This window comes from Propithecus coquereli, unplaced genomic scaffold (genome assembly GCF_000956105.1).
Source record: "Propithecus coquereli isolate 6110/MARCELLA unplaced genomic scaffold, Pcoq_1.0 Scaffold67, whole genome shotgun sequence".
NCBI lineage: Eukaryota > Metazoa > Chordata > Mammalia > Primates > Indriidae > Propithecus > Propithecus coquereli.
In genome coordinates, this window is record NW_012152729.1 from 2,982,812 (window position 1) to 3,007,901 (window position 25,090).

The 25,090-nt window shown below is 50.0% G+C and overlaps 3 protein-coding genes across 12 annotated transcripts in view; 1 reads left to right on the top strand and 2 right to left on the bottom strand.

Annotated features, from left to right (window-relative positions):
- Nucleotides 1-11,744, bottom strand: part of CIRH1A (cirrhosis, autosomal recessive 1A (cirhin)) — a 44,024-nt gene extending 32,280 nt beyond the window's left edge. For 2 of the 3 annotated variants that reach the window (XM_012660517.1, XM_012660513.1), the window contains exons 1-2: nucleotides 11,601-11,744; nucleotides 6,648-6,782 (exon numbers count right to left, since the gene is read on the bottom strand). The gene's annotated coding sequence lies outside the window, so the exon portion shown is untranslated. Of the gene's footprint in view, nucleotides 1-6,647; nucleotides 6,906-11,600 lie in introns of those variants that run through there. The other variant, XM_012660514.1, reaches the window with a different exon arrangement.
- CHTF8 (CTF8, chromosome transmission fidelity factor 8 homolog (S. cerevisiae)) lies at nucleotides 15-11,575 on the top strand. Of its 5 annotated transcripts, none has more exons than XM_012660526.1 (4): nucleotides 21-119; nucleotides 8,024-8,081; nucleotides 8,345-8,462; nucleotides 8,868-11,575. In XM_012660526.1, exons 2-4 carry the CDS (start codon nucleotides 8,059-8,061, stop codon nucleotides 9,090-9,092), a joined length of 366 nt encoding a protein of 121 aa, XP_012515980.1. In that variant the 5' UTR covers nucleotides 21-119; nucleotides 8,024-8,058; the 3' UTR covers nucleotides 9,093-11,575. The 5 variants fall into 5 exon arrangements, with proteins under 5 accessions (XP_012515977.1, XP_012515980.1, XP_012515978.1 ...); XM_012660527.1 differs by lacking the exon at nucleotides 21-119 and adding an exon at nucleotides 445-518; XM_012660523.1 differs by lacking the exon at nucleotides 8,345-8,462 and having other exon boundaries at nucleotides 15-119.
- Nucleotides 11,114-23,421, bottom strand: HAS3 (hyaluronan synthase 3). 4 transcript variants are annotated; one of them, XM_012660520.1, is made up of 4 exons: nucleotides 23,338-23,421; nucleotides 19,635-20,270; nucleotides 16,198-16,299; nucleotides 11,960-15,253 (listed from the first exon to the last, which is right to left on the bottom strand). In XM_012660520.1, exons 2-4 carry the CDS (start codon nucleotides 20,268-20,270, stop codon nucleotides 14,330-14,332), a joined length of 1,662 nt encoding a protein of 553 aa, XP_012515974.1. In that variant the 5' UTR covers nucleotides 23,338-23,421; the 3' UTR covers nucleotides 11,960-14,329. The 4 variants fall into 4 exon arrangements, with proteins under 4 accessions (XP_012515976.1, XP_012515974.1, XP_012515972.1 ...); XM_012660518.1 differs by having other exon boundaries at nucleotides 19,635-20,353; XM_012660521.1 differs by lacking the exon at nucleotides 23,338-23,421 and adding an exon at nucleotides 21,614-23,117.
- Nucleotides 23,422-25,090: the final 1,669 nt, after the last annotated feature.

Here is a 25,090-nt window from a genome sequence, read left to right on the forward strand (position 1 = left end):
TGCTCCTGGCGCAAGGCCGGAAGTGCGCAGGCAGTGCTCGCGGCGGCGGCGACGGCGGCGGGAGGTTCGGTTGTCGCCCGTTGGCCGCGCGGCGCCGCGTTCGGCGGCCGCCATTGCAGGTCAGGCCGCGGGCGGGGGGCACGGGAGGCCGCGGGGAGCGAGGGGCGAGCCGGGGATGGCGGCGAGGGCGCGAGGGAGCGGGAAGCTAGGGAGCTGGGGCCGGGCGGGGCGCGCGGCTCTGGGAGAAGAATGGCGAGCGAGGGGCGGGGAGCGGTGGGGCGGGGGAGGGGCGGCCGGGAAGGGGGAGGGAGGTGGGGAGGGCGACGCAGAGGTGGGGGCGAACCTAGCGGGGGCCCCCGGGGTGGGAGGGCTGGGAATTGTGGGGGAAGGGAGCGGTGTGGAGACGGAAGGCGGAGGGAAGGAAGGGAGCGAGCGGGGCGGAGTGGGAGAAGGGCGGAAAGGGTGGCCGAGCTCGGGCGGAGGACGGAGAAGGGGGCGGCGCGGGCCGAAACCTCGAGGTACGTGTGGGAAGGGGCTCTTCCCCGGGTTGGGAGGGAGCCCAGCCCGCGAGGGTTGCGGGAGCGGAGTAGAACTGGAACCAAGGAAGTAGCGAGAATAGCAGAAAGGGACTTTGGTGGGGGTGAGGGTGAGACTACGAGGTTTGTTCCAGAGAACGTTTTAAATCAAGGGGGGAAGAATTCTGGGAGAGGTAATTTGGAGGGTGATTAGGGAGTGATTCCAGGTCCTTTTGTGGGTGCAGTGAAGCCGAGAGTGAGTAGGGTGGGGTTCTGCAGGAGCAAAGTACTTAAGAACCGGGAACAATTTGGAGAATGAGGGTGGTAGGGAAAGGACATTTAATCTTTGGGAGGAGGTTGAATGGTTTGGAAGATCACTTCGGTGGGGGGTGTGGAGGAAGGTAGTTTGAAGAATAGTTTCCTTGGGAGATAGGAGGAGGGGTAAACAGTTTGTAATCTGGAGGGGGTTGGAGAAGAAGGGGGTAAGAGGATGGAGAAGTCCTAGAAAGTGGGCGGGACTAGAAATAGGAAGTGGCTGTAGCTGAAAGGGTGGGAGGGGGCCAAGGGAGAGGGTGGAGAAGATGGGAGCGGGGGGGGGGGAGAATTCCTTGTAGAGGGAGACCCCAAGCTGGGCTAGAAAGGAAGGGGGTTTGGGGAAGATAGAGGGCCATAGCAACGAAAGGAGGAAAGGTTTAGATGGGGCTGCAGAGTAGCAGAAGATGGAGAAAACTGCAGTAACTCAGATCGACTGAAGCCATCTTTTCCACCCATTGTCTACAAATACCAGTAATTGATTCCCTCCGACTTGGGAATCCTAAAATGTGATGGGAAGTATCACGTGTATGCATAGCATCCACATACGTTTTTGAACACACTTCAGTAATGAAAAGTTTGGAAGCATTCAGTTCCACTGACTCTCCATAAGCCCCTTTTTGGAGGGGAGCAAGGTTCTCATTTAGAAACAGGATTTTAGACTTAGTGACATAAGCCTGTCAAGAGACAAGATCCCCTTTAAAACTAAGACCATCCCTTTCAGTCACAAAACCACAATAACACTGCAAATAAAAATAATCTGTATTCAGTTGCATATAAAATGTTCTGAGTTGTTTATTTGGTGGAAAGGCACATAGAGAAATAGTCATCATATTTAGAGAAATGACCTTCCAGAACTTAATCCCGGAAGCAGTTTGGTGAACCATGACTGCCATGTTCAAATTCTTCTCCCATTATGTAAACTTGATTTTATTCTGATGACTTGCTTTAATAGGATGTTTTAGTCCACTATAAGCATTAAAATAACAGTGTAGTATTAAGACATTCCGTCTGAAGTATACTAAGAAAATGCCACGTTCCTCTGGGCAATCAATAGCTTGACCCTGAAGTCTTACTATGTGTCAAATACTGTGCTAGAAGCTTGACATTCATTACTTCATTCTTAGAACCTTTTGAGATAGGTGTTTTTACGCCTAACTTATTGGTAGGAAAACAAGCATATGAGGTTAAACTACCTACTGTCACACATAGCATAGGTAGGAGGATCACACAGTCCAGGTCTGACATGTGAATGCTTCACTGCATCCCTAAACAAAATATAGACACTGGGACCAAACAAAAGCTCAATAAATGCCAACTGTTGGCCTAGAATCTTGCGGATGTATTTTGTGTCATGTATTTAATTTTTAAAAATAAAAATTTTTGCACTTTAACATGGTTGTTAAGTAATTTCACCCCAATATAAAAAATAATGAATTTTTTAAGTTAGGGATTGGGAAATTAAAGCCTTGATTTCTTTTAAAGAGAAAAGATACAAAATGGAAGGAAAGGTTTTAATGAAAACAATTTATGAAACATTGTTTAGCTTTCTTAAATATTATTCATAGTAAGGTTAAACCATTGAGTCAGAGCTCCTTGTTTTGTTACAAGCTGTATGTTTTGTTTAATTGGATATGTATCACACTTCTGGCACTTTTTTTTTTTTTTTTGAAGGCTGTTACCATTATGAGGATCATTGCTCACTCTGTTCTCCATAAGAGATTAGTAATCTTTTAGCAACTGAATTTTTAACAATTCAGCAACCATAGGATAAGATAATTAAATTTTGTTGAAGATTAAAATGAACCTATGACAAAGAATGTCCTGTATTCTCATGGCTTATTTTTCCTCACACCTAAGGAGCAGAGGTTTAGGGTAAAGTGAATCCTGGAGGTGGCTTTGAGTAGATTTCTAAAAGTTTTTAAAACCTTACTATCATCAATTGGATATGATAAAAAGTAAGCTTATTGTTTGTTTTTAACTGCCTACCCCACATGTAATAGCTACCTCGGTGGCATAAGATCTTAATAGATTACTTATGTGCCATTTTGTAAGAGATAATGTGAGAATGAGGCTAATACTTGTAGAGCACAGGGAAGTTCTCATACAGAAATGCTCTGAGAGGGGGCTGTTTAAGAGGAGAACTGCAAGAGGGGCCATGTTTTGGAAAGGTTAGGGTTCACATCTCAGCTCTACCACTTAGCTAGTTGTGTGACCAGTTACTTAACGTTTAACCTCTAAGCCTGTTTCCTCATCTAAAATGAGAGTGAGAAGACCATGCCTACGTACATCATAGGGTGCTTGTCAGGATATAGTGAGAAAATCCAGATAAGTATTCAAAAGAGGTTAGCTCTGTGAGAAATGAAGCTTTTTGTATTGTAAAGATAAGGCTCCCTGGACTTTTCTTAAGAAATCAAGTGGTGCTTTGATTTGTCAGATTGTTTATCATATAATAGTTACTAACTTCAAAGTAGAGAGAAGCCAAATAACAGTTAAAGTATATCCACAATTGGTCCGATTCCAGCCAAAGCTTTTTGGGTTTTGTTAGGGTTCCCCTAATGGGTCTGGATTGGTTCTTTGAACACTGGTTCCTTTGCTGCTCTATGATTTGTTCAGGGGCCTTGAAATCATCTATACTACTGAGAAGCAACTGTCTTGACTTTAATTGGGTCCCCCAAACCAATCCCAGGTCTTAAGACTAGGGATGATCTGGGGCAAGCCTAGATAAGTAACATTTCCAGAAAATTAGAAGCCCCCCCCAAAAAAGGCTTTTTTTCTTTTTTGAAAAATGGGAGTTAAAATGTATGAAGTGCTTTAAAAAAAAAAGTTTACAGAGTTCAAGTCATTTGACTAATTATATAATATAAAATTGTTTAGTACATTTAGCTGTGTAAAGGCCCAGAAAGATGGAATAGAAAACTTTTTCTCCCTCTTAACGAGACTAGGGACAGGGGACATAATAATTTATTGCAGGGGAAAGAAGTTTGGTTTTCTTATACCTTCCCATCTCTCTAAGGATACACACTAGTTGTGGTCTATGAGACTGGTACCACTCTGAAATATAATGAATTTAACCTTTTTGAAAACCTACATCACAGAGTTTTCTCCCTCGCTCTATAGTTATATTGTCAACCTGGTACTATTGTTCCTAACTAAAGACATGTTAGTCCTAGCCAAATCTGGGATTGGACTTGGCTCTTAAGAGAGTTGCTGGGAGAGCTCTTCCACTGAATTCCTTTTGGTTTTGTGATTTGATATATAGTATATTTATCAAACTCCCTTCAAATGTTGCTCTTGATAGAGCTTCAATTTCTTTCTAAAGCCAAGGTTAGAACAAACAACTAGAAATTGCCCTAGCCGTCTTGTAGTGTTGTTGGAATGAGTTGAAACTGAAGACTTAGAAATCTTTTTCTTATACAGAGAATTTTCATTGCAATGTTATTATATTTGTAATGACTTGTGTTATACTTCTTCCCCACCTCTATGTTTTTCTGCTCTTTCTGCCTACTGTCAAGGGGATGGGGACAGATTGGGCTGCATGTTCTCATATGCTTTTTAATCAGCTCCACATTAATGGAAATACATATTCCCTGCAACCTCCATCAGGTGTGTCCTTAGTGAAGCACCCAGGTATCCCCACCTACCCTGGCCCTAAGAACAGTTGCTTAGAGTAGAAATCTCAAGGAGCAAGAAAAGGAATAGAATTCAGGTGTTATAGAGTATTTTAAAGTGCAGACGTAGACTTTTTTTATTTTAAGAAAGGGTCTCGCTCTGTTGCCCAGGCTAGAGTGCAGTGGCATGATCATAGCACACTGTAACCTTGAACTCCTGGGCTCAAGTGATAGTCCTGCCTTAGCCTCCCAAGTAGCTGCGACTACAGGTGTGCACCACCACACCTGGCTAATTTTTCTTATTTTTTTGTAGAGATGGGTCTTGCTGTTACCCAGGCTGGTCTTAAACTCCTGGCATCAAGCCATCCTCCCACCTCAGCCTCCTAAAGTGCTGGAATTACAGGTGTGAGCCACCACGCCTGGGCTAAAGTAGAATTTTTAAATTCACCAAAGGGATGCCCTCCCCTACATTTCTTACTTACTAACTGGTAAATACATCCTCATGTACATAGATTACATAAACATAGCCACATCACACCATCTAGGGGTGGGAACCTGCGGTCTTAAGGACACATGGGGTCTCCTAGGTCCTTAAGTGCAGCCTTTTGACTGAATCCAAATTTTACAGAACAAATCCTTTTATTAAAAGGGATGCAGGAGAGAAAGATGAAGCTTTTCTTGCCTCCTTTGGTGCTTAAAAAAGAACAATTTTGAAATAAGGCCGTAGGTTCCCCACCCCACTGGGTTTGAACTTCATTTGTACATACTTCTGCAGCATCCCAAAAGGTCTAGCACAAGACAAGTTTTTACCAGCCTGACTGAGTATAGAGCAGGATAGTGAGGCTGTAAGGCCACAGAATTCTTATTTTCAGGAGCATGGCTAGATGTCTGCCAGTATCAACAGGCAAGCAGGGTCTCCTACATCCATGTGTAAAGGTGTGTGTGGTCATTGAAACTAGGGATTGGTGTGCAAGCGTAGCTACTTTGTCCTAGTAACCAGACATCTGTTTTCCTTTGCCCACGTAGGCTACTGTTCTGAATTCCTGTTCTAGCAGGAGACTGTCCAAGAAATGAGGAATATGCTGGAAGTGTTTCTGCATCCTTTTTTCCTGAACGGTCCACACATGCCCATTTCAAGCATGTGGTCAAAGGGCTTAAAGATTGATTTTGGTTGTCAGGAAGTAGGCTCTGTCTCCTTCTCTGTCCTGATCTTCCTAAAACATTTTGCATACCTATGTGAACACCTTATTGCCTTTATACAGCCACCTGTATTTTACTTAGACTTCTAGTCATCCAGGAAAATAAACTACATCATCAGTCACCAGGAGCTTATTTGCAAGAACTTTTCTTCTCAATCTTTGCATTACTGAGCTGTTTTAGATTCATGGCTAAAATATACCTACCATTCTTTAAATTACAGTCAAAATTAAGGTGTTTAAATGCTGATTTGCTTATTCTACCCTCTAAAAGATTAGCTATTCATCTCAATAGAACTTAGAGTCTTTAAAGCAATTTTGCGTATGTTATATTTGGTCTTCACAGTAGTTTACTAAGTCATAATCTACGTCTCAGCCCCATAGTCATTAAGTGACTTGTGTGTGATCCACTCCTTAAGAGTACACACTTACAGGCAGGAACCTGAATTTAGGCCTTCTGATTTTAAATTGTTATCCTTTCTTCTTCAGGAAACCTTAGAAGGATTTTAAAAGTGCTTTTGGTTCTGTCGATGGTAGTGGTGGGGCCTCTCTATTTATATGAAGATCTTTTGCCCTCTGAACTAGTATATTACCCCTTCTCTGGTGGTACCACAACCTTTGCTGCTGCAGAAAGTCTGGCTTATTCAGGGCCACTTGGTTTCCTGTTGCCCTTCTGCTCTTGCATGTACTCACTGCCTACCTCATGCCTTGATTCCTTTTCATTCACCTTGGCACTCGGTTTTCTCCTTTGGGAAGGCAGAATTGGGTAGTGATGATGAATGTACATAAAGTCAGGTTGCCTATGTCCCTATCCTGGCTCTACCACATTCTAGCTGTGTGTGTACCACATACAAGCAAGTGACTTAATCTGTATGTGCCTCAGTAACCTCATCTGCGAAATAGGGATAAGTACCTGTATCATAGAGCTGTTGTGATAATGTAATGAGATACCACCAATACCTCACAGCATCCACTCCATAGTAAAAATTCAAAACATGTTAGCTGCTACTTACATTTGAATTTGAGTCCAGTAAGTTGACCAGTTAACTTCACATTCCCAAAGTGTGTCTGGTGCTCTAGGAGTAGAGGCTCTGCCATACTATAAGGCCGCTGGCAATGTACTTCTCCCTGGAGATCTAAAATGAAGACTAACATACCAATAAAGAGACCTGTTTAATATTTTAATCAAGTGTTTGCTAAGCTTGAGCACAATTATACTTTCCATACTATACAGTTGGTAAACACTGGACTAACAACCTTCCACTAAACTCCATATGTACATTGGAAAGACTTAGCCAGGAGTTATAGTTTGGTCTGCCATTCCCTAAAACTACCCTGAATCTGTCCTTCCCAGGAAGACACAAGTATAAGGGGAGCCACTTGTCTTCAGGCAAAAATGTCCCACTCTAGTCCCTTCTTGTAAAGTACTCCAAACTTGCCACCAGGTGGTGCTGTTGTAGCAAATCAAAGTATTTGAAGTGTTGGGGTATTGAAGTGAAAGATCAGAACTTTTAGTGAGAGTCACATCAGAAGTCAGCTTGCCATTTGCTAAAGTCCAAAGGACTTTTCTAGTTCTTTTGGCTTTTTTTTAGGTTAAAGGGAGGCCCTTTGAACCAAGAGACAACGAGATAACCAAAGTGGTGGACTCAAAAGTCATTAACAAAGAAAAAAGTAAAATCTAAAAGAATTCCTTAGTTTTTTAGCCATATGCAGGACAGAAAATAGGATATCCTTGAGAAAGGCAAATTAAAGAGCATGGTCTCGGCCGGGCGCGGTGGCTCACGCCTGTAATCCTAGCACTCTGGGAGGCTGAGGCGGGCGGATTGTTTGAGCTCAGGAGTTCGAGACCAGCCTGAGAGAGAGCGAGACCCCGTCTCTACTAAAAATAGAAAGAAATGATCTGGACAACTAAAAATATATAGAAAAAATTAGCCGGGCATGGTGGCGCATGCCTGTAGTCCCAGCTACTCGGGAGGCTGAGGCAGTAGGATTGCTTGAACCCAGGAGTTTGAGGTTGCTGTGAGCTAGGCTAATGCCACGGCACTCACTCTAGCCAGAGCAACAGAGTGAGACTCTGTCTCAAAAAAAAAAAAAAAAAAGTATGGTCTCTTCAGTGTGAGTCTTGGGTTCACATCCTCTTTGACTTAGTAGCTATGTGACGTTGGACACAATTATGATACCTGTTACTTTTCTTTGCGACAGTTGATCTTAAGCAGCTAGCTAAGATCTTAAGAAACCTTAAATGTATATCTGTAAAATAAAACTTGCACCATATGGTGGTGTTAGGGGAATAAAGCACTGAGAAAAGTACTTAGCACCCAGGAAGTGATAAATATTAGTTGTCATTATGATTATCCTAAATCGTGTTTTTTTTTCTTTTTCTCTACAGCTTATTTTCAGTTGCTTTTTAAAGACAGAAAGCTCATGGTGCAAATTGTTATTTCTAGGTGAGTACATTTTGAGATTTTTTAATTTAGTGTGAAATAATTAGGGGTATATAGCTTTGACATTTTCTTGGAAGAATCAGGGTCCTCAGGTGCATCTTGCACAAATCCTTGCATTTTGATCTCTAGTTCAGTGCCTAGCACTGCCCAGTTTCCCAAGAACTTACATTCAACACGAAGTTCCTTTGGGCCTTGAATGGTGGTGTAGGACACTACTCATCCTTCACCCCTCAAAAATATTGTAACCACCAGCCCTTTGCTTGCAGTGCGGGGGCTGGAGGCCTGGCAGAATGGGTGCTGATGGAGCTACAGGGGGAGATCGAGGCTCGCTACAGCACCGGATTAGCTGGAAACCTCCTGGGAGACCTACATTACACCACTGAGGTGAGGGGGCTTTTCTTTCCCTGCCTAATGCCTCAGAAAAGCAAGCTACACCAAGGTGGTGCTCCCAGGACCCAGAGTGAGGACTGCCCTCAGGTTTGTTATTCAAGGTCTAGCTAATCTGCGAAGCTATCTGCTTGTTCTCCCCCACCTCTGCAGTAACAGGGAAATCGAACTTTGAGAAATGTGGAAAGGTCACATTTCTGGAAGTGGAAATTCTCTTACATGGGGCTAGAAAGAGTAAAAAGGACACATGGGTGGGGTTGTCCAGTGTGGCTGCTCAGAAAGGTTAGAGCCAGACCAGGGAGTGGAGGTGCCAGCATTGCCTGCCAAGAGCAGCTTTATAAGGCACGTGAGTGTTACGGCCTTGCCCTGAACCTCAGGCATCTCGTTCTTGTTCTGCCAAAGGGAATCCCTGTGCTGATCGTGGGGCATCATATCCTGTATGGGAAAATCATCCACCTGGAGAAACCTTTTGCAGTTCTTGTCAAACACACTCCTGGGGAGCAGGACTGTGATGAGCTTGGCCGAGAGACTGGCACCCGGTACCTGGTGACAGCACTCATCAAAAACAAGATCCTTTTCAAAACCCGCCCCAAGCCCATTATCACCAACGTCCCCAAGAAAGTATGAAAGAACCCCGGATTTTCCCTAGAGAGCGGCCTACTCCTTGGACTCGTGCTTCACTGCCACCTCGAGGACGGCTCGACGGTTCCCTGGGACCACAGGGGGGTCCTGTTCTGAACACAGGCCACCCACTGGGTGTGAACTCGGATCCCTTTCTCATGGCAGCCGGTTCTCTTGGTGGAAATCTGGCCCCATTTCCAAGGAACCCATCTCCTTTTCCAACTTCATCAGGCTCACTGGCTTCAAATCCAGCACCTTTCCCTGCTGGTGCTCGTGACCCAGGCATGGCTTCTTTTCCAAGAGGGATGAATCCCACTGGCACAGGTGCAGTTTCTTTCCCAAGGCCAGGTGGCCTTCTGGGCCCGGGCCCCGGCCCATGCCCAGGCCCGGGCCCTGGCCCAGCTCTAAACCCTAGAACAGGGGCTCTTCCAGGTCCAGGGCCTTTGTCTAACCCCAGGTTAGGAGGTCTCCCGGGCCCAGGTCCTATGCCCAATGCAAGGGCAGGTGGTCTCCTGGGAGCAGGTCCTGATCCCAGAAGTGGCGGCCCTATGGGCCCTGGATCTGGACCCAACCTGAGAACAGGTGTCCTATTGACCTCTGGGAATGGTCCTCCCAATCCTAGGCCAGTTGGCCTGGGCCCCGGACCAAGTCCCAGTATGAGATCAGGCTTTTTAGGTACAAACCCTGCCCCCAGGTCAGGTATGTTTCCAGGCCCAGGCCTTGGGCCCAACCCAAGATCAAGTGGCCTAGGTCCAGGTCTTGGGCCTAACCCAAGGGCGGGTGGCCTGGGCCCAGGCCCTAATCTGGATGCCAGAGCAGGTGGCCTCTTGGGTACAGGATCTGGTCTTAATTTAAGAATGGCTGGACCTCAAGGCCTAGATCTTGCCCCCATTCTAAGAGCAGCAGGTCTTTTAGGAGCCAGTTCAGCTTCTTTCTCACAGGCTTCTGGAAACATGGGCACAAACCCGTCTTCCATGGCAAGAGTACCTGGCCCCATAGGCCCAAACTCGGGTCCAGGCTCTCGGGGAATTGGCCTTCCAGGGCCAAATCCTTCTCCCATGTCAAGGGGCCCTGGCCCTATAGGCCCTAATTCAGGTCATTTCTCAAGGCCACCTGGCCCTATGGGGGTAAATGCCAATCCCTTTCCGAGGGGGGTAGGTTCTGGGGGACTGAACCCAACTGCCTTCTCTCAGTCTTCTGGCACATTGGCATCAAACCCAGCTACCTTCCAAAGGTCTGCTAGCCTCCAGGGCTCAAGTCCAGCAGTTTTCCCAAGAGCCTCTGGGCCACTAGGCCCCAACCCAACTAACTTCCCAAGGGCCACTGGCCTGCAGGGTCCAAGTCCAGCTACTTTCCCAAGGTCTACTGGCCCATTAGGCCCTGGTCAAGTTGCTTTCCCTAGGTCAGCTGCTGGGCACCTGGGCACTTCTCCAGCAGGCCCTGTGGGTATCAACCCAGCTCCTTTTGCAAGGCCAACTGGGACCCTGGGTCTCAACCCATCTTCCTTTTCAAGGATGAATGGCCCTGCAGGCAAGAGTTTGGTCCCGTTTCCTAGAGTGGGGAGCCTCCCTGGCACAAACCCAGCTGCTTTCCCCAGACCAGGGGGTCCAATGGCTGCAATGTACCCAAATGGAATGTTACCCCCATAAACACTGTTTTCCCTCCAGGACCACCTTGGTTTTCAGGCACTGTGGTTCTGGGCAGGGGCTGTCTGTTAGGTAAAAGGGTAGATACGGAGCTACAGTCTGAACAACATAGCTGGGGCTCAAGTTCAAATGAGCCATCTTTTTCCTCTGCTTTTTTCTTGACTGAAGGTGAAATGTTATTTGTGGGACGTGGACTGCGGCAGGTGGGACTAATCCTAGCCTTGTGAAAAAGGATCTCCAGCCTTCCAGAAGCCTGCTGTGCTTTTGTCCCACAGCTTTCTGCCCCTTGTTTCTTACTAGTTTCTTGAATTGTTCTTGTGGACTTTTCCTCAGGGATACATGGGCCTGCAGGTCCCAATTCATATGTAGTCCCCTGCTCGGCACTGGAGAATCAGCTCACTGCTCTCTAGAAATGTTGCATTGGTGAACGGACCATGCTTCGGTAGCTCTGACCTGGGCAGCTTGGACCTGGTCATCCTCTACTGCCATACCTTTCCCTGGGGGCCTGCACACAGAACAGGGAGGTGGACAACCACTTTAAAGACCCACCAAATGCAGTTTCTGCTTGACTGACTGGGCCTGCAGCTCCCTTCTCCTGGGACTTAAGAGACGGCCAGATTTAAGGCTCCTCTACTCATCCAACTCCCTCTCCACTGGTACTCCCAATCAAAGAACCTCAAAATTTAAACTGATGTGGATGGAAATATGGGAATTGGGGTGGGGGTGGGGGATGAAGGGAAGAAATCACTGTGCTTCGTTCAGCCTTGACATAAAAGGATGGTTGGTGTTTTTCCTGCATTGTATCTTTTCTTACTGTTTCTTTAATAAATGGGATGAGAGGGCTGCTGATGTCGCTCTATTTTGTTACCTGTTCTGTAGGGAAGGAAGTTTACTCTGCTTTTCATTGTTTCAGCTTGGCCGCGGTCTTACTTTATCTGCCAGTTCAAATGCTTTTACTCCAGGAGGAAGCAAGCTTTGGTTTTTAGCCTTAGCAAGGGCGTTCTCATCTGCCAGTTATGTCACCAAAGACTCTGCCTGTACAATAAAAGTTAAACCGACATGAGTATGCAGGTATCAGGGTGGGCCTCCTGTATCCCCCAGTCCAGACGCAGCTGTGACAACTTTTCTTACTTTCAAGTCCCATTGACAAAACTGTTTCTCCCTCAAGTCCCTCTTTTGGAACTGGAATAAAGAGCTAGCTTTCATTAAGCACAAAGGAGGTAGCTCAGATACCAGCGTTATGTGAGAATCTTTATTTTGACAAATAAGTGCAGTATAAAAAATTTGACCTGAAAAGTAAAAAAAAAAAAAAAAAAGTAAAAATAAATATGTTTACAAATTGTAGAAACAATACAAAAGAGGATTAAAATTCTCAATGAGGAAAAACCAAAATGCGTCCAGTTGTATAAAGGCTCTTCCCTTGCAAGAAACGGGGATAAAGCTGAAGACCCAGTTTGGTTTTGCTGCTGAAAAACGTACAAAATAACTTAGAAAAACCAGTCGAGGTCAAACGTTGTGAGCCCACTACCTGTACCTGCCTACTTTTGATCTGAGAGGAAAGTTGATGACCACAGTGCAAGGCAGAGCTGATGGTAGGACAGCCAGGAGTTCTCCATCCAGAGTCCATCATCCTACATTAACTTTCAAGTAAAAGCTGAAGAAAAACAAGCCCTTAGTGAAGTCTGAGCTCTGCAGTTGGCTGACAGGATTTCCTCCATTATAGTGCTCAAAATAGTTTGCTTCTTGGCCAGCAGAACTGCCCTTAGCAAATGCCTGTTGTCGCCCAGCCTTCATGGGTTGGGTCTGACATCAACCATCAGTCTTAAAAGCAACTGCTGGCTACACCTGGAAAACCCTTGAGTTCAGGGGAGATGAAGGAAGGCACCAGGGTTTGCCCATCTGTGGCTCAGAGCACACTTTGTTTCTTTGTTGGAAGCACCTGGGTACGCTGGAGGCTTGCCCCCTCAACTGCTCTCCACCTTGGTGCTGGTTCTGAGGGCTTAGCTGGCCCCTCTGAAAGTGGACGTTTCGAGAGAGTGAGCAAGCAATCCTTAAGTCAGAGGCTTAGTCAAGATCCCAGGTTTTAAACTTGAATGCTGAGAAGTCTGTGGGTTGCAAGTCACTGGAAAATGGCTTTTCCCCTCACTCTCCAAAAGTAGCAGGGGGAAATCAAACAGCTTCAATAGACATGAAAAAGCAAGAACCTTAGGTTGTATGAACCAATTCCATCTCCTAGTTTGGTTTCTAGAAAGAAGCTTGCAAACGGAGTGACTATCTGCAACCTGGCTGTAGAATTCCCTGCAGTAGCCACCGAGGAGAATGGACAGCCTCAAAGATAACTAGCTTGAATTTGAGGGTTCAGTCTGGAAGCACTGAAAAGCTTTCCATTGGAGATGATTGTCAAGAACAGTATCCTGAAAGTCATGATGCTAACTCGGCTGCCAAGGAATCTGTCCAAACAGCTCCAAGACTGTAGCCAATTTGATCAGAAGCTCTTAGCAGTTCCCGTATGCGCTGAGAGCAGAGGGTCTTGTAAGAGCCCAGGCTCTGCTCCAGTTGCCACCTTGAAAAACTTACCCATGATGACAAGGGTGGAAGAGGTGACTGCAGTTAAACCAAAAAAAAAAAAAAATGTGCCTTTGAAGAAAGTGAAGTGAGGAGGATCTCTTTGCCTCAAATCAGAGCTGAATTTGAGGGGAATTCAGGAGTATACAGGTCAAAATACTTAAGACCTCACTTCCTTTTTAAACATGTTGGGGTTTAATCTTCCTGATGGATGGCTAAAACAGTTTATCTCTCCAGCAGAGATCACAGACAAGCTAAGAATCCATCTAGAAGTCTGAGCAATTTCCAGGTGGAATACCCAAGGCCTCCATAATGCCCATGGCCTTTAGCACCACCTCTTTGTTCTTCCTGGCAAACTTTCCTTTTTAATACGTACTTTTAAAAGCAGTTCCCTGCTAACTGTCTGCTGGTTTGGTTCATCCCTGGGATGTTGAGATGTGGAGTGGGGTACATCACATAAAGCACCATTCCTGGACCCTGTTTTCTGATGCCCAAAGATCAGGCTCTGGAGCCTTGTATCTCAGGCGCAATCTTATTGCATTGATGACTGGGGGGAGAGGGGACACTAGCTGACCCAGACCTCTCAGTAGAAATTCTCTCACCACCTCTGGTTGCATTCAGATTGGCTAGGAGAACCTCTTCCCACAGGCTGCCACTGCTCACATACCTATCAGAAATTGACACTGAATCAAACTTGTTTGGTTTAGCACACTTCTGAGTTTCCTCTGGATCCCAGTAGAAGTAGAACCTTTCCCAGAGGCCACTGCTTATGTGCAGATGCAAGCAGACAGGCAGCCTGAAAACATATAAGCCCCCTCTGCCCTGAGCCTGAGAATTCAGTGTTGCTTCCTCTAAGTAGAGCTGCCCAGGCCATACTACAGTCACCATTCTTTGCATTTTAGGTTTGTCCTTTGGACCATTAAGAAATTAAAACACAACACTCCCTCCTCCCTCCCCCACCCCATCTTTTCACTTTCTTTCCCCTTCCCTCCCTTACCCATTGCACTTTTCCCGCTCTGATTGGGGGCTATGTCACACCTCAGCAAAAGCCAAGCTATACTGCTCTGGCTTCTTCCCACATCTCCGGGCAATGATGGCCAGATACAACATGAGGAGGGCCACCCAGTAGCAGCCATACAGGATAGCCCCGGAGACAAGGAAGGCTAGCTCCGTCTCGCTGAACAGGTCCTGGCAGTAAGCTGTATACGCCAGCCCCCCCAGAAGAACTGCCACCCATATGGACACAGGGATGAGGCCAATAAAGTTCACCACAATGGTTTTTCGGCCAGAGGTGCCCCAGCCAGACTTGTTGATAGTAGCAATGGCAAAGATCTTGGCTGGCAGGAGGCTGGACATGTAGAGAAGGGAGTAGAGGGACATGAAGATCATCTCTGCGTTGCCTCGTAGGAAGCAGGCATAGGTAGCCTTGATAATGCCCACCAGCTGCACCGTCAGCAGGAAGAGGAGGATGTTCCAGATGCGGCCACGGTAGAAGAGCTGTATGACCGTGGCAATGAGGAAGAAGGGGAAGAAACCTGTGACCACTGATTCGTAGGTCATCCAGAGGTGATGCTTATGGAACCAGAGAGAGTTGTAGAGCCACTCCCGGAAGTAAGACTTGCTCCAGCGTGTCTGCTGGTTGAGCCACCGGAGGTACTTAGTAGGGGTCTCTGTGAGGCACTTGGAGCGTGCTGTGTACTTAGTTCGGTAGCCAAGGCTCAGAACTCGGTTGGTGAGGTGCCGGTCATCCCCAAAGCTGCACTTGCTGCCTAGGAACTTCTGATGGTACCAGTCCTCCAGGAATTGCTGGAGGAGACTGTTGCGGTACATGCCCAAGGGCCCACTAATACACTGCACACAGCCAAAGTAGGATTGGCAGGCCCGCTCCACGTTGAAGGCCATCCAGTACCGCACGCTGCTCAGGAAGGAAATCCACGAATCGTACTTGTTGAGGATCTGCAAGGGAATAGAGATGCTGGGCCTCCTTACCTGAGGGTATAAGCCCCAGAGGAGACAGATGCCAGAGACCTTGAGGCCTCCCTACCCTGGGTTCTGTGGCCCATTGCTCAAATTCCTGACCATCAGTTCTAGCCCTGCTGGAGGTGGGAAACCTGAGGCTCAGAGGAGCTAACCACACACGTACTCACTGTCGCCAGCACCCGTTCCATTTCCCCACTGTGTCATGTGCACTGATTTTCCCAGCTGAGTTTCTCTAGCAGTCAAAACCATCTTTGGTTTCAGGAGGCAGCTAATGGTGGTGGCAGAGAAAAAGGCTTAAGAAAGATGCAGAACACTACCCCAGCCACGTGTCCTGACCCCCGTACTGTTGGAAAGCTTCCAGGGAAGACATGGTACATTGTCTGCAGCATCCTCTGGAAGACCTGGCCTCTTCTTCTTACCATACTGCCCAGAGCTCTTCATCCCATCCCCTAAGAGCAAGGGCTTCCCAAGGGTCTAAGTTTGGAGCTACTGTTGTCTTGTATCTCAGGCACAATCTTATTGCATTGATGACTAGTTGTTGGGGGTGTGAGGTGGGGAAGGACACTAGCTGGCCCAGACCCCTCAGTAGAACTTCTCTCACCACCTCTGGTTGTGTTCAGATGGAAGAGCGGCCAGAAAGGAAGTACCCTGTAGGATCTATGGCCTTAAAATGCTCTGCCCCTCCCTGCACTATAGGCTCTATCCATACCTATTGATCCTCCCCACCCCGCATATGGAAAAAGTAGGGAAGGGGTTAGGTGGCAAATGAGGGGAGCCCTTTGATACCAGTGAAAACCAAGGGAAACCTTCCCCCAAATACTAGGAAGACAAGATACCCATTTCCCAAGCATATCCCTGTCAGATTAGGAAGCAGGAAGAGTTCAGACCCCTACCCCCAGGAATCCCTGGTCACTTCTTACTTGGACATCTCCGCCAACTCCCCCAACTTGGGGATCCTCCTCCAGGACTCGAAGCATCTCGATGGTGCAGGCTGGATCCAGCACAGTGTCGGAGTCACACACCTGCAGAGGGAGTGGTACACCATCAGCCCATTTAGACCTCAGGCCTGCACGGCCGTGTAGATGCTGTGAAAAATTCTGGACCAGAAATCTGGGGTCTTGGGTCTTAGTTTCTACTGAAATGTATATTGAATTTTGTACTGAAATGTGTGAGCTTTAATCTTCTCAGTTCTAAGTTTCGTTAGTTGAAAACTGAAGCCGCGTTGACCATGTCAACCTAATAAAATGTCCAGGCACATGTCAGTGACCACCTTGACCAGAAGCTGGGCAGGGTTTGTTCGGGGTCCCAGCCCTGCCAATGTTGCTGCAAAGTGAAGCTGGTAGGTCATTCATTCCTTGTCCCTCCATCTTCCACCTCACAGACGTGATTTTGACACACACCCGCCACCACTAGGCTGTGCATTAAGTGACATAAACCCCTCTTACATGACTCACTTCTAGCCACGAGCAGAAGATCTGTGCCAAACAGAAGGGGCCAGAAGAAAAACAGGAAAGTAGGGAAAAGAAGAGTTCCAATACCAGGCTTGACAGCCACTAGGCTCAGAGAGAGAAACCCAGAAGACAGATGCTGGGCCTGGAAATGGAAAAGTGCTTGGCACCGGGCAAGTGTTTAGCCTCTACAGAGCCAAGCTCCACAGAAATGATCTCAAAATATTTCTCTGCAGTCCTTGGGCAAGGGGGACCAAATCACTGCAATCAGATGACAGGCACAGTAGGCTAGACCAGGGCTCGCAGACGCTCCTCAGAAGGCCAAGAAATGGCTCCTGTCAGAGGCCACTGCCTGAGGCCACTGGCTGTCCCATAGGGTTGTTAACAACAGGGTCCCCATTTCAGCCTCTGGCCTCTAGGACAACCTGCAGGCCCAGTGGTGAGACTCTACCTACTCACAGGCACCTCTGTGAGACCACAGCATGGCTGCCAGGACTTCTGTGCACCCTCCATACTCACTCCCTTGGCCAACTAAGGCCAGGGCAGTGTGCCCAGCACTGCCCTTGCCTGGAATCTACCCTCAGTGGGCACGGACACTGGCAGCAGCTGCCTCCAGTCAGCCCCAAGGCTCATAGTCCGATCCTAACAGGTGATCCCATTATCGGTTGAACCTGGGCTATGAATGCTTACCCTGGTGGCTGTCTTTTTTGTTGATGAACTCTGTTTTCTAAAAAATTACCTGAAGTAGTACAAAGAATCTAGATAACTATGGGGGCGGGGTGGCTTACAGACCCCTGATTGAGCTCTATGGTCACTATTCTCAGAGCAGAGGACATTATCCAGAAAACCCTGTTCTGCAGAAGCCTAAAATCCTTTTACTAAAGTTGCTGAGTAAGAGCCTGGAGGAAGGAGACTGCCTCCAACTCTACCCCACTTTCTCTCTCCATGTTAGAAGACAGGGTAGTCACAGACAAGCAGCAATAGAAGGCTACGGGGAAGTCAGGCACAGCCATCAGCGCCAGGCTGGGTTCCTCACATGTGCTCCCTATCGCCCCACGAGACATGTCTTCATGTCCCGGTCCATGCCTGGGAAGGGCCCAGGGACCCTTCTCAGCTTACAGGCGAAGCTTCCCAGTGCTCTGGTCTCAGTGCCACTTCCTGTCCCAACTCCTCACCCATTCTTCATATGCTGCTTTGCTTCCTTCACTCCAGACAGGCCTTTCTAGTGGAGGAGGCCTGGGGAAGGAAGAGCTCTTATGCTGCCTGGGTACCCCCACTGGCTAGAGCAAGGTTCTCTCCCACAGAGGGCAAGGCACACACCCTCCGCAGGGCTGTTGGAAGACAGGCTGAAATCCATCAAGCATTCACTGGCTGTAGCCCAGGGCTGCCTTAGGCAGGATCCCAGGGCCATAAAGAGAAAGGCCTGGCTCAGGTGTGTGAGCCTGTTTGCTGCTCCACCGGCACACACAAGAGATGACAAGGAAAGGCAGATGTGTGGCAGATTAGGTTTTGGGGGATCCTGTGCTTCAAGGGAGTAGATGACAAAGTCACATGCTCACTTCAAGGCTTGAGCATGTGCCAGGGGCTCAAAGGATTTTTTTTCCTAAGCATTTGGGTCCCCAGGAAAGTTTCACAGAGGCCCCACAACCCCAAGTGAACTGTAAAATCAAACAGCCCTCTAGGCTCTCATCCCTCCCTACCTAGCTGAGGAGGTCCTTGGGCTTAGGAAGACAGAAAAAGGTAAGGGTATTAACTCTCACACAAATACAACTTTCAAAAAAGCCACCAACTCCCAAATCTAGGCAAGCTAATTTTAGGTGGCTACACTACAGAAACTGTAAATGACGTTAGAGGACTCGACATGATGTTAGTGAGACTGAGCTGGTGCACAGGTGGGCTACCAGAACAGCCACTGTTCTTTCAAGCATTTATCAAGTGATGGGCAAAACCCTCCCTGGCAGGTGTGAAGAAGGGCAGAGACAACGGCCGTGTAGATGCTGTGAAGAATTCTGGACCAGAAATCTGGGATCCTGGGTCTTAGTTTCTACTGAAATGCATATTGAATTTTATACTGAAATGTGTGAGCTTTCATCTTCTCAGTTGTAAGTTTCGTTAGTTGAAAACTGAAGCCGCGTTAACCATGTCAACCTAATAAAATGTCCAGGCACATGTCAGTGACCACCCTGACCAGAAGCTGGGCAGGGTTTGTTCGGGGTCCCAGCCCTGCCAATGTTGCTGCAAAGTGAAGCTGGTAGGTCATTCATGCCTTGTCCCTCCATCTTCCACCTCACAGACGTGATTTTGACACTAGGAAGAGGGGGACTTTTTGGCCTGTAACTAAAACATTGAGTGCTTTTGAGCCTGATTTCTTTTGCTGTTCACCGTATTTCCTTATGAAGAGGTTCATCCCATGTTGTCCGGGGCGAGGCAGGATTGCACCACGGACAAGAGTGGACTTGGTGTAGGCCACCTGGGCTCGATCCTGGCTCTGCACCTTTCTAGCAGTGTGACATCAGGCAAGTTACTTAACCCCTCTGTGCTTCGGTTTCCCCTTCTGTGAGCGGAAATAACAACAGTACTTACCCCCTAGGAGTGTCCTGAGGATTAAAAGAGCTGATGTTTGAAGTGCCTACATGTGTGCCTGGTGTGAGGCGAATGCTGTGCACCTGTCTGTTATCACTGGGACAGCAATTAGAGCTCTGCCCAGGGTCACAGAGCTACGTAACAGCAGAACCAGGATTCCAACCCAGGACTGCTGTTCAGAACCATTATGCCTTGTTGCCTTCAGTGCAGAGGAAGGGTGTAAGCAACACAAGGGACCTAAATTGCACCCCAGATTCCTGGAGGATGGTATCCCCAGCTGGCTGGACATGTCCCCATGTACACACATCCCAGGGAGGCACCCTTACCTGGATGTAGTCCACCGAATCACCAAGGGCCTTGAAGGCCGTGTACATGACCTCGCGCTTGCCTCCCCACTTCTGCATGATGCACGAGAAGGTGCTGGCCCGCACCACGTCCCGCACGCGGTCCATGCCCTCCTGCAGGCTGGCCTCCGTCTCACCCTCACCAGCCTCGTGGAAGTTGCTGCGCCACACAAAGAAGCCAGCTTGATCAGTGCCACCTAGCACCTCATGGAAGATGTCCAGCATGTAGGCGTCCTCCTGGCGATTGCCATCCACCACCATGACCACCTTGAGGTCAGGGAAGGCGATGCGCTGGGCGGAGCGCAGGCACTTGCGCAAGTAGTCAGGGTCCTCCTGGTACGCAGCAATGCAGAGCGCCACCGAGCCCCGCCGTGGAGAGGGCAGCTTCAGTGGCCGGCCGGCCCGCCGCATGCGCCTGTGCTCCAGGAAGGCAAACAGGCTCTGGATGAGCAGGTGCAGGCCCAGGATGGCCCCGTATAGGCCGAAGGACAGGTAGTGCTTCTCTGTGTGGATGAACTGGTAGCCTGTCACGTAGGCTGCCAGGATGCCACCCAGCACTGCCAGGGCAAACAGGCTGGTGCCCACCACACGCAGGGCTGTTGTCAGCTGCACCGGCATCTGGCAGAAGGAGGCAAGAGATGTGGGGTCAGGCAGGAGACAGCATTTCCAGTCGGGGAATATGGGCATTCTCTATGTCTGGCCTGGAACAGAGGAAACAGCCCTAATAAAAACCATTACCACTTACTGAGCATGACTAAGACTTGTAGACTCAGAAGCCAAACTACTGGAGTTCACATCCCAGCTCTCCACTGGCTATCTCTGTGACCTCTTAGTTATTTCATGGGGATTGCAATACTAACAGCATCTTTGAAGGTTAAATGGGTAACGTGTAAAGCACTTAGAGTGGCATTTATTGTGAGACAAGCCAGAGCCCAGAGTGAGTTATGTGACACCTGGTGGCAGGTAGATGGCAGAACTGGTATCTGCCTGTCGCAAAGCTCTTAAGAGGTAAGCTTCAGCGGGGTGCACCTGAGCTGCAGCAGCTGGGGAGGGGAAGTGGGGAGAGAGGGGTGGGGAGGCAGCCAGGGGCCTAAGAGTGTCTCCCTACCCTGTACCTGTCCTGCGATGGGATAGTCACCAGGAAAGCACAGCTACCATAAGGCCCAAGAAGAAAGTTGGGGAGAAAAAGAAACAGCAGGAAACAGGGGAGGGAGAAGTGAAGTCTTCCCTTTCTCAAGGCAAAAATCAGTAAGAGAAACTTTCCCTGCGTTCCCTGCTGTGTCACCTTTTTCTCATTTACTTGGGAGGCAGGAAAGAGAGGGAAAGGAAGGCGGGAAAGCAGACAGGAGAAAGAGGGGGAAATGAGAGCTGGGGTGCGGACAGCTTTCCTGGAAGCCCAGCTCTTTAGAGCACCAGAGGGAACTGCAGCCACCACTGCAGCAGCCGTGAGAGGTGGCTGCCTGGGGAACCCCAGCCCGGCATCTGTGTGTTCATTCCCCTGCCCTGCAACTCCTGTTAACGAAGCCAAGTTCCCGTTCCCAACCAAGTCAGGGCTCCTAACGTCTGCCCTGTTGGAACTGGCTGTGTTTGAATGAGAAGAGCCCAAGACTTGGTCTTGAGACGTGCTCTACACTACCTCCTGGCTGCCTGACCTTGCCTCTGAGACTTAGTCTCCCCATCAGTGCAGTGGAGACTCTAATGGTTTCTTGCTGCATGTCTCAGGCAAATCATTTCCTGAAAATGGAAACACTTCAGCCCTGAAGAGCTACCCAAGTGGTGAGGCCAATTGTGGTTTCCACCAGAGCCAGTGGGGAGGGGGATATGGAATGTCGGTAGGGAGGAAGAAGAGGCTGACAAGGACTCCATTCTGACCCTGGCCTTCTCCCCATTCCTCTCCTTGTCATTTGCCTGACCTGGAGAACCCCGTTTCCACCCCAGGTCTACAGACAATAACATCTCACTTCCAAAGCTTGCTCCAACTCTAGGTCTCTGGAAATCGAACCCCCAACATGAACACGCCTTCCTGTCAGGGAACACCTCTCACATAGGAGGAGTGAAGAACACGCAGTCACTGCCTAAATCGGCCTGAGACTCAGGCACCAGCAGCCTTCCAGCAGCTTCGGTCCGGAAAGAGCTGTTGGCAGCCTCGCCTCTCCGGGAAGCACGGCCTCCCGGCGCTCTGCCCCGCCATCCCCGGGAGCCTGCCGCGTGCTTCCTCTGCAGGACTCCCAGCCCTCCCTGATCCTCCCCCCGCCCCGCCCCGCTGCATGCGCCCGAACCCAGGGCCCCCAAGCCTGCGTCCACGGCCCTGGAGCGCCCTGTCCCCCTCTTGAGCTTACGTGCCGCTGACCGCCTGCGCTCGGGGAAGGGACAGGGGGTGCGGAGGCCAGCCCAGCAACCTGCCGGGCGCTGGCGCCCCGCCTCGGTGCAGTGCCGGAGGCGGTGCCCACCAGGTCAAAGCAGCTGGGAAGGCACTCGCCACGCTTCTCGCCCCCACTTGAGCCTCACCTTTTGGCAAAGGCGGCGCCGGCCACACCCACGTGCCGGTTTCCCACGACCCAGCCGGGAAGGAACGGAAAACCCAAGAAATCACTGTTGGACCAGGCCTTGCTTATCTTTCCGGGGGCCCAGCTACCTTGGCAAAGTGTGCCTGCAGACAAAGGCAGCATCCCCGGTGTCGCCGGTCCCCTCCTTCCCCGGGCGGGACCCCTCCCCCGCAGGAATTAGAGGCACTACCCCGGTTCCCCAGCCTCCCCGCTAGAAGACCCAAGAAAGTCCCGCAGCAGGATACCCCCCACGTGCAGTCAGGCGCTGGTTTGGGCTCTGGCCGAGGGTCCCCCTCCCCAGACAGGGGCTGTGTCACCCCAAGCCGGCGGTGGGGGGTTGATCCTAAAACGTGGACCGCCTTTCGTCCCCACACGCTTTGCTCACCGAGGGGAACACGGCCCAGGCAGCCTAACGCGCAGTCGCGATTCAAGGGCACGAGGTTGGGGGCGCTCCTCAAGACCGGCCCCCGGACGACGAAAGGAGAAAACCCGCCAAGGACGCACGCCACTCTATCCACACACACCCAACTTTGAGGGGCCGCCTGGTCTGCAGCGTCTGTCTCGCTGACAGGTGCGCCCTGCTGCGGGGCCCACAAGCGGCGGAATGGAAACTTGTGCGTGAGGCGGGGGCTCCTTCTCCGGCGCCCTGCAGCCCTCAGGTCCCTCCGAGCCGGCAAGGGAAGGGGAGCCCAGGCCCGCAGAACAGCCTGCCGTGGCCCGGCTGACCCGCAGGAACGGGGGCGCCAAGTATCACGGTGCCCCGACAGGTGCCAACCCCCGGGCGAGCGTGGAAGGTTGGGGGGAGGGGTACTCCAACGCCTCGTGCCCCGCACTGTCCGCCTCCTAATTCATTCACTAACCAGGAGCTGCGGGGGAGGAGGGGAGGAGAGGGTGAGGAAGAAAGGGAGGAGGGGTCAGTGGGGAGGGGGCTGCAGGAACTGCGCCGGGAAGCCTGGAGCTGCCGCAGCCCCCAGCCCGCCTCCCAGCGCCGCACGCGGCGCCCGCAGGGCGGGGAGCTGGTAGGGGTCCCGGGGCTCGACCACAGGAACCCCGGAACCCGGCGCTCCCGGGTCCTCAGCGGGTCCCCGTGCAGCCCGCCCCTCCGAGGTGGCGGGCCGGCGAGCCGGGCCCGCGCTCACCGTGCCGCCGGCTGCCCGCGCTCCGGTGCTCAGCAGGCCCGCGGCGGCTCCATGCCCCTCCTCCCGCTCCTCGCCGCCGCCGCGCCTCCCGCCTCGGTCGCCGCCGCCGCGCGCTCAGACTGACGAGCGCCGGCCCCGCCGAGCCGCCTTTAAGTACCGAGCGCGTCCCCGCCGGGAGAGGCGCCCTCCTCCGGCCCTGGGACCGGGAAAGTTGGCAAGAGTGGGAGGGCTCCCCGAGGGTGCATCCCCTAACCAGCTCGGACCGAAGTGCTCCCAGGGCCGGCGCTCGGCGGGGACGCCGCGTCCGGCGTGGACGCGGCTCCTCTGGCTCGCAGAGATTGGCATTCTCTGCGCCCTCTTGGAAACTGGGTTCCCGCAATGGGGCCGAAAGCCGACCTGCTCAGCGCTCGCCCCGGGGCCAGCTGCCCAGGGGAGGTGGTCACTGTGCCCAACCTAGAACCTGAAGCGTGGTTATTAACTTTAAAGATAACACGTTGGGACTTCCAAAATTCTTACTCTCCGTCCCCGCCCCCACGCCCCGCTTTCTAAGCCTCAAAACCTACTCACCCTGCAAAGCGGGCGAGCCCACAGAAATCTTCCCTGACTTCTCGCGAAGGGCGCTGTTCGCTGTATGGGATTCCCTAAAACCAAGACAGCAGAACCTTCCTGCTGGCAAGGAGCAGAAGAGAATAATTGTCAAATATAAAAAAGCTGGTCAAAGAAGGTGTTAACAATTGTGACAGCTTAGCTTTGAATTCCGCAGTGGGGCGCTGATGACTTTAAGGCTGTTTGCAAAAGCTGCAAATGGTTTTTCAGGAACCTTGGAGGTTCAGGTATCTTAAAGCCAAAACAATTCCTCCTCCCCTTTTTTGCACCTTTATTTCCGATATGCATGACCCCTAGATTCCCAACTGACCTTATCTCTAGTAGATTCCAGGTACCTAAAACATGGTTCTAGACCGCAGTGAGGTGGGGTGGAATCGTTGAGACAGGGGAGTTGCTATTAGAGGAAGTGTAGAACCAGCTGAAGACACTTTTTACATCTCAAAAAAACTTTTAAGAGAAATTCTAATTAAAGACTAGTAAAAAATGAATTTACATGTCCTCCAAACACACCTGAGATAATTTCCATTACTTCCCAAGTTGAGATGAATCTATACGTACCTGGGTTACAATCTATAAGTTGCTCCTCTCAGAAGTCTTAGGGCCTTAGGGACTGCCCACCCTCACTCACTCCTCAGTCCCAGGCAAGCAAAGACTCCAGGCACACCTACTCTACCCACTCCCATCTTGCATTGCAAAAATCAAATTATTTCACACTTTTGCTTGAGAAAATCATTAATGCGCTATAGGGTTTAAGTGTGTTTTTTTCAAACTAGTATTGAATCCACAATGGGAATGTGTTTTGACCTTCAGACGGCCTCAGGGGCCCTACTAGAGCCCCTCATTCATAAAAGTACACAGAGATGGAGAGAGAAGGGCTCTGCAGTCAGCCAGCCAGTTCTGCCACTAGTTGTGTGGCAGTAAGCCTCAGTGTCTTCATGCCAGAAATGGGGTTGTTAGGAGGATTGTTACGAGGTTTGAAGAGACTGGCTGAGAGTGAGTGCTCAGTAAATGTTAGCTCCGGTTAATCTCAACCAGAGAGTGGCATTGTTTGCCCATGCTATGGATTCTACAAGCCCACCCTTCTAGTGCTGCGGTCTCCAGCTCTGTCTCCCCCCTCCCTCCGTGAAACCGGTCCCTGGTTCCAAAA